This window comes from Panthera leo, chromosome C2 (assembly GCF_018350215.1).
Source record: "Panthera leo isolate Ple1 chromosome C2, P.leo_Ple1_pat1.1, whole genome shotgun sequence".
Classification (NCBI taxonomy): domain Eukaryota; kingdom Metazoa; phylum Chordata; class Mammalia; order Carnivora; family Felidae; genus Panthera; species Panthera leo.
Window position 1 is genome coordinate 120,461,045 of NC_056687.1, and position 8,528 is coordinate 120,469,572.

The following is an 8,528-nucleotide window of genomic DNA, read 5'->3' on the forward strand; positions in this document are numbered from 1 at the left end:
CTGGCACTGGCATTCCAATGTAATACTTGGTGATTCCTCTCATCAAGAACTCGGTAGTCAGTTCTGGTTACCTTAGAGATGCCTTATCTCCCAGTGAACCTTTAGGGAATGGCAGTCAGCCGGCTGCTTCTATCTGTTTAGCCAAGCCCATGGGGTGTGAGAGTGGTTCTCACTGACAAGAGGCAGTTAGCTGACTGGAGTTAAACCACAAAACCTAGCCTGGGTAGGGTTTGGGGTACACATTTTGATATCTCAAAAAAAAAACTTATGGAAAATTATTTCTAAAGATTGGTAGTAATTACGGAAAAGTCATTATACTGGGTTTGGTTCGGTTTGTTTTTTTTAATAAGTTAGGTCAGTTTTGCTGACTCCTTAGATCTTTTTTACTTGACTTTGTCAAGGTATAGCAAAGACAGATGTCTGGGTTGGAACCAAAGAGCTTTGATGACACCAGTCCATGGCATCAGTTGATCTTGTGCCTCATGTGGAGTCGAAGACGGAAGAGAAAAGAGAAAAGCAGAAATCATAAAGGCTTTCTGAAAGTTAGGTTTCAGATGTTTTGACTTTGTAAAACTGAGTGTTTTAGTGAATATCATAGTTTATTATAGCCAGTCTCACCACCCTCACTCATAAAATAAATATGATTTTCTCTAACTAGAGTTTTCACACATTCATTTATAGTCAATTCCATTATTTCACTCAGTGTGAACTATTATATTTTCCCCAATTAAGTGAGCTGATTATGCAACTAAAAGATTGGTAACAGCTTAGGTTGTTTGTGGAGTACAAAGAAAGTATGAAATTATTTTTCCTACCCTGCCCCAGATTCAAGTTATTCATTCCCAGGATTGAATTATAATCCCAGGATTGATTTATAAATGTCTAAATCTTAATCCCTTTTACAAATTAGCATGGGTCTTTAGTCCAGATGTTAAAGGAAATTTGCTTTAAATTGTTTTAAATTTAAATTTGCTTTAAAACAATAAGACTACAGTGGAAAAATAAAAAATACTAAAACAAAACACTAGTTGAGTAACTACAGCAAAATCTCATTTATTTGAAATTCATTAATCAGGAATTGGTGATTGCTCAATAAAGATACAAGACCAAAATGTACCTTTAGCCTAGTTGTGTAAGAGTTTGCTAAGTCAGTTACTAGCAGAAAACATTTTTTTAAAAAGAGAGAAGGCTGAAACTTCTATAGAGAATGTTCTAATACCTTTAAGTAATTTTAGAAATTTAAAGCATTGAATGATATCTCAGTTATAAATAATTCTTATCAATAATTTAAGTTCTTCTTGAGCCACTAAGTAAATCTTCCTTGACCTACTTAAAGGATTTGCTGTAACCATGAAGGTAGCCTTTCATTTATAAAATGAAAATGAAAGCCTTTTCCTAAATCAAACTGTCCTTCCCTCCTAGTTTTCTTTGCGCAAAGCAAGTCGTCGGATGTTCTGGTTTAAGTGCATGAGATCTAGAAGCAGATTGCCTGGGTTCAAATCTCCCTTTTACCAATTGGGCATGTTATTTACGGTCGTGGTGCCTCCATTTCCCAGGCTGCAAAGGGGGGAAAAATAACACCTAAAAGATTTGAAAACCGTAAAGCACTTAGAACAGTGGGTGGTCCCTTTAAAATTAGCTCTTGTTGCCATAACACTATATTGCAGGTCAGTGATTCAAGTTAGACTCAGTCACACCCCCAAGGCATCACTAAGAGAAACTTCTGTGAAATGGTAAACATTTTACAGCAGACAGGCTTTAAAGCCCCTTTTTACAAAACTCAAGGGCAAATTTTCTTTCACACCGCAGTGCATCACAACCGTCTTTCGATTCTTCAGACTTCCTTTCTTCTGGCCTCCATCCACCCAACCTAGCCTGCCAGGTACTTCTGGTTAATTATGCATCAGCTTTTTCCAAGCCACCCCCTGCCAGTCTCTACGAATTCGTCTTAGTTCTCTTTCCATTTCGCGCTAGAACGCACCTCCTCTCTTTAAGTCCTGCCTCATCAACACCCTCCGCTATGCTATGATCAGCCCTTGACTCGGGCACAGCTCTGCTTGGGAACCCTTGTTCAATAAATGCTTCAGATGGTTAGAGGCTTTCTGAATCGGCAGGTCTTCATCTGAAATTTTTCAATAAAACGTGGAGTTTGAGCAGCCCGCCCTGAGTTGTTGGACTTTGGCTCCAAACCAGACTCCCAGTTAAAGACACAAGAACACGAGGTTGGGTGAGCCGCGGCCCCGGAGGGTTGGTGAGCGCGACCGGAGGCCGGTTTAGGAACGGTTCGTTTGGACAGGATGCGGACGAAGGAAAGGAGGTTAGTGACGCACCTGAATAAGTCCGCTAGACGAAAAGGAATAAACTAAGGCTTTTATCGTGTAGATTAAGGGACCCGCGCGCCCGCGCGCAAGCGCGCGCGCACACACGCCACATACAAGAAAAGAGAGGGGCAGTCTCAGGTATCTGACAATGACACGGCTCTGATCGAGACACGGTCTCAAAGGCCCCCGATTTCCGGAGCTCCCTGCCCCCGCCACCTCCGAAGATTACTGTTAGCGCATCTCTCCGCCCACCCCAGGCTCTGGAACTCCAGGCACCCTCCCCCCAACCCCGCGGCCCCAGCTCCCCCCCACCCCCCGAGAACACTGCTCCCCAGTGTCCTCTGGAACGCCGGAGTGGCTGTCGGGTTTCGAACCCGGGCGTCGACCCTGGCCCTTGGTGCGCTCAGCCGAGTCGCTGGCGCTGCCTTTGCCCCCACATCAATCATTTAGGGGCTAGCTCGGGCTACTGCGGCCCGAGGAAGGGGGATGGTACGGAACTCGAGACAGGGGACAACTCTATCCCCCGAGGCGGCTGCGAAACACTAGCCGGGGAGGCCCCCGCCCTCCCTCGGTGCGCCTGTCCCTCCCTCCTTCCAGCGCCTCGGCTCCCACATCCCCGCCTCCCGCTCCGGGGGCGGCGGCGGCGGCGGCGGCTGCGCCCGCACCGCGCGATGCCCAGTCACCGCAGCAGCGCCGCCGCTGCCGCAGCAGTCCGCCGCCGCAGCAGTCCGCCGCCGCCGCCGCCGCCGCCGCTGCCGCAGCGCGGGCGACCGCGAGCCCGTAGCAGGGAGCCTGGCGAAGGCGCCGCCGAGCCCGCGGGCTCCTGCCAGTCGCTGCGCTGCTTATAACCTGATTATTGTTTTTATTTTTTTAGGAAGGGCTGCTCAGAATAAGGTCTTCTCTTGAATCGGCAGCGACGCCCCCGGCGCGTGCACAAAGGCTCCGACGGCGGCCGGCGGGGACTGCCGAGCGCGCGGGAGCCGGCGCCAGAGGTCGCCTGTGCGCGACCTAGCCAAGCCCCAGGCACCATGCCGCGGCGCCTGCAGCCCCGGGGAGCAGGCACAAAGGGCCCGCCTGCCACAACCTTGGCGGCTTCGGAGGCCGCCTTGCGTCCCCATCCCTCCGCCTCCGGGGACCCCCCAGCATCGGCCAAGCCGCTGCTGCGCTGGGACGAGGTGCCCGACGACTTCGTGGAGTGCTTCATCCTGTCGGGCTACCGGCGGCTGCCATGTACGGCGCAGGAGTGCCTAGCCTCGGTACTGAAGCCTACCAACGAGACGCTCAACTTCTGGACGCACTTCATCCCGCTACTGCTGTTCCTGAGCAAGTTCTGCCGCCTGTTTTTCCTGAGCGGCCAGGACGTGCCCTTCCATCACCCATGGCTGCTGCCGCTGTGGTGCTACGCGTCGGGCGTTCTGCTGACCTTCGCCATGAGCTGCACGGCGCACGTGTTCAGCTGCCTGTCGCTGCGCCTGCGCGCTGCCTTCTTCTACCTGGACTACGCGTCCATCAGCTACTACGGTTTTGGCAGCACGGTGGCCTACTACTACTATCTGCTGCCGGGCCTGAGCTTGTTGGACGCCAGAGTGATGACACCGTATGTGCAGCAGCGCCTGGGCTGGCACGTGGACTGCACGCACCTCATTGCTGCCTACCGCGCGCTCGTGCTGCCCGTGGCCTTCGTGCTGGCTGTGGCCTGCACGGTGGCCTGCTGCAAGAGCCGCACAGACTGGTGCTCTTACCCGTTCGCGCTTCGCACTTTTGTCTTCGTCATGCCGCTCAGCATGGCCTGCCCCATCATGCTCGAGAGCTGGCTCTTTGACCTGCGCGGTGAAAACCCCACGCTCTTCGTGCACTTCTATCGTCGCTACTTCTGGCTAGTGGTGGCCGCCTTCTTCAATGTGAGCAAGATCCCCGAGCGCATCCAGCCAGGCCTCTTTGACATCATTGGCCACAGCCACCAGCTCTTCCACATATTCACTTTTCTCAGTATCTATGACCAGGTGTACTATGTGGAGGAGGGCCTGCGCCAATTCCTCAAGGCGCCGCCTGCGGCACCCACCTTTTCTGGCACAGTGGGTTACATGCTGCTGCTGGTGGTCTGTCTGGGGCTGGTCATCAAGAAGTTCCTAAACAACTCGGAATTCTGCAGTAAAAAGTGAACCTTCGCCTTGGAGGAGGCCGCTGGTTTGCCCACCTATTTGTTTGGAGTTTCTGTTGTTGCTACTGTTGGTTTGTTTTCAAGTTTTGTTGTGTTTCCTTCTTTGCTCGAGGAAGGTGCTGCAAAACCACAGGGAAAAAATCCAATGCAACAAGGGGGTCTCAGTGCACTTGGGGCTTTTGAAGAGGGAGGTGGTTCCAGCAGGAGGGAGAGGGACACTGGTTCTTGCCCCTGGAAAAATTCTGGTGGTGTCTCTGACATCCAGAGGCAGTGAAGAAAATCCCAAATAAAACCCCAAACAGTTCGGTTTTCCGGTCACTTTCTGTGCCAGTGGTAATGACAAGTAGCCCTTGTGAGGTCAAGTATGCAGTAAAGAGGGTAAGTAGACAAAATCGTTGGGTACTTCCATTTCAGTCTGAGGAATGCTTGGATTTGTCAAAAGAATGGAGCTTTGTAGGAAACGGGCACAAAGACACAAACCCAGGGCTTAACCTACTAGAAAATGCATGGAATGTGAACACAAGTTAATTATCTCAAAATGTTTCTCAGATGTTATTTATATAGTAATATATACAATGATTTTTCATGATTTATCAAAACCTGTGATATGCACTGAATTGTCTTTGTTACATAGTTTTGAATTTTGCAGCCCTTCTGCATTGCATACACTTGAACTGGACATCAGGGCAAGCTGCTTGAGAATTCTCAACTACTTTTTTAAAGTGTTTTCTGAAGGTGTATGTGTGTCATGATACAACTGTGAATTATTCTACCTTAGGGACTCTGGTTAAACTATTGTTGAGGAGCTCAGTGGTTTGTATATATCCCAGATTCCAATTTACTTTAATGTATTCCACAAGACCTTTCTTATTTTTTGTTTTGTTTTTGATTTTATTGTTTCCTTCTCTAATTATTTAAATTGCCACTAGAATAATGTGCCTTTTGAAGGAATGCCCAAAGGACCGGTCCTCAAACATAGTTTCATGCATGGGGAGAGCAGTAAGAATAAGCTTTTCTTACTACTGCAAATCAGGGTCTAACATTCTACCCAGAAGAGAAGGAAGATGGTGTTGGTTTTAAGTTTTTGGTAGGACTGGAAGTAGCTTACCGGGACCTGCAGAGCATTTGACTTCTCTAAGAGAAGGAGTCAACCCGCTAAAGTGGCTGTGGTTCTTAATGCAGCCATTGGGGGAAGGTGAGAGGAAACTGTTCTACACCGATGCCATTTATCCTTGCTTAAAATTCAAAACATAATATGCAGGAATAACTGAGGCAGTTAAATTATGGAAGTCGGGAGCATATTACTTGAGTTGTAATTGAAAATGTTGAGTTAAATAACATTAACTTTGCATAGTTAAAACCCTGAAGTCTCATTTGGATCCCCACTATGGAAATGAATGGCAGTGGCCCTAAGTCGTTGAAAAATTAGTGAATGTGCTCCTGTGATCCTTCCTAACAACAACATTGGCCGATGTTATTTAAGACATTTCTCATAAACAATAACCTGTACTTGAGATAACAACTCTAGGTTAACACAAAACCACTGAGGTGGCTTATTTAAATACTTATCACACTTCCTGATAAGTTCTTTTGGTTAAGAGCCAAATAAGTCATTGAATGGGGAGTCTTGACTTCATAGTATAATTTAGATCAAGCACATAAGGTAGATGAACACTTACCTCAGCACTGGTAGGCTGGATCTCCTAAAAAGATCTGTTTTTGTTTATGCTTTTAATCTCTACTGTATTTGTAAACAGAGAGGCTTGGCACAATTCCCTGGAGTAACCAGTATTCTTGTGTGTTAATCTGCACACAGAAGTTAACTTTACATATGTCTATATTTAATTTAGAACCTCTTAATGGGATTGTAAATACACTTTGCACATTTGCTGATGGGTGTCTGTCCAATCTTATGCAGAGTGCAAGGAGGTTCCCCTTAGGTGATAGAGGCTGAGAATTTGTGCCTAGCACAGATGTTTTTCCTCAGCTATAACTTAACTCAGTGCATGTATTCAAGGACAGTTGTGGAAATCAGGATATTTCCACATGCAAACTTATTTGCATGTCATTGCTGTCTCTTCTAGAGCTCCAAAGAATGTTAGTGTGGAAGCTAGAGAAACAGGTCGAAGAGTGTTTGGTAGCTTCCTTGTAAAATGGGACCTCCCCTTTCAGATGGAACTTTCAAGGGACAGATTCTAAAAAGGGTCCATGAGTTTGAGAACAAGAAATAAACCCCATATTTGTCATTTTAAACTTTTGTAGGAGATGTTCTGGGTCTACAAATAGAATTATCTTCTTGCCCTGTGTCTTTGTCCTTAAACAGAGGCCACTTAAGGATAAATTTATACCCATATCATTTTCAAGTGATTATGATGCATGAGCCCAGTAAGGTGACACAGTTTTCCCCTGAAAGTTTTCAGTACCCCGTATGTCCCAGAGTGAATGAGGACTCACTTTCCTTCCCTTTGCCTTTTCCTTCCTCCACTTTGCTTTCCCTCATTCCATCTTAGTTTTTATGTACCACATATAATATTGATAAAAGGACATTCTGGTGGAAAACAATGGTTTGACTTCACTTCATATTTGCAAATAGATACCATATATGCTATAAAGGACCAGGGATGATTTGTGAAACTATGTATGTTATTTGCTAAATTATATCAGATTTCTGTCCAGATGAATGATGATATTTTAGAAGCAGCAAATATTTACTGAGTTTCCATTTGCATGGAACTAGCCAGGTATATTATTACATATTTCAGGGGTAACATGGCAGTCAGAATAAAATATCTTTAAAAAATATCTTTGACATTCCCCATTTTGCCATATCCATTAGAATTCAGTTTTGCTTTATTGTGTTTAGCTGTTTGAAATGTAGAACAAATGATAAATAAGAATGTACTCCATTATCTCTGCAAAACCTATTTTGCCAGTGGAATTTTGAAGCAGATTATGTAATACATTTTATTTTTACTTGTTAGTCATGATCTCGATGACATCTCAAGGAGCAGCGTCATAAAGTCATGCCTGGGAAATGAGGGGGTCTGACTTCAGAGCCTGTCACCTTGGGGGCTGGTCTCGGGCTGACTCAGCTGAGTGGGTTGGCTAAAGGGGGTTCCTTTCTTCCATGTCCTTGCAACTACACCCTCAGGTGAAAGGGATGACCTTCCCAGAGAGAAGTGAGTTTTTTGGTCATGTCATGACTGGCTTGTAAAAATAAACGTGATCTTTTCCACTGGCCATACACTTTCTATAAATAGCCCAGGAAGAAAGTATGGGGCTTCAGAGCTGGCCAGAGTGGCCTTCACATGTTTCCATTCATAAATCCTACCCTTAAGTGCTTGCAGTTAAAAACCATTTAGCCTAATTCATCATGCCACTTCAGGGGAATCATTTCTAAGAATGCAGAATTGGGGGGATGGAGGTGATTTTTATTTTTTCTGATTTGGTGCTGAATCTGAAGGCTCCCAGCAATAAAGAACAGGGATTGTTACCTTCAAATCTCTTCTCAGTTTTATTTGGTTAATCTGCTCAAAGCTATAGTAGGAGACAGGTACAGTAGGAATTATCTCCATTTCGAGGTTCTACCAAGGCACAGAATGAAGTTTTCAAACTGGCATTAGAATGTGGAGATGGCTGTGTGCTCAGCTGAGTGTTTTTTGCTAGTTTGCATGGCTACGATGCCTGGCCAAGCATACAGACACTAATTGGAGATGTATATGGATACAGGTATATAATTTATAATTGTAAAACAGTGAAGTGAGATGTGGTTACCCTTGAATTTAGATTATAAAAATCTTAAACAGAATGTTACCAGGTAAATAGTTTTTATCATCTTGGATTGTTCTTCATCTATTAACATCTACCACGCTGACTTTACCCTGTCAGTATCTTTTGAGTTGATTTCCACATTTGTTCATGTAATCCTTTTAATAATCATTGAGCACCTACTGCATAGAAGACATTGGTCAAGGATCCATCCATATTATTACAGTTTGGTTCTTTTCTCCTTTCGGTTAGCATAAGAGCAATGCATAGAATCTTAT

At 45.5% G+C, this 8,528-nt stretch overlaps 1 protein-coding gene across 2 annotated transcripts; it reads left to right on the forward strand.

The window, feature by feature from the left end:
* The first annotated feature begins 2,696 nt into the window (after positions 1 to 2,696).
* Positions 2,697 to 4,800, forward strand: PAQR9 (progestin and adipoQ receptor family member 9). Of its 2 annotated transcripts, none has more exons than XM_042956008.1 (2): positions 2,697 to 2,892; positions 3,196 to 4,800. In XM_042956008.1, the coding sequence occupies exon 2, from the start codon at positions 3,350 to 3,352 to the stop codon at positions 4,481 to 4,483; it is 1,134 nt and encodes a 377-aa protein (XP_042811942.1). In that variant the 5' UTR covers positions 2,697 to 2,892; positions 3,196 to 3,349; the 3' UTR covers positions 4,484 to 4,800. The 2 variants fall into 2 exon arrangements, with proteins under 2 accessions (XP_042811942.1, XP_042811943.1); XM_042956009.1 differs by having other exon boundaries at positions 2,697 to 2,810.
* Positions 4,801 to 8,528: the final 3,728 nt, after the last annotated feature.

Excerpts from the sequence above, each read along its gene's own strand:
- PAQR9 (XM_042956008.1), top strand. The coding sequence starts at position 3,350 with ATGCCGCGGCGCCTGCAGCCCCGGGGAGCAGGCACAAAGGGCCCGCCT.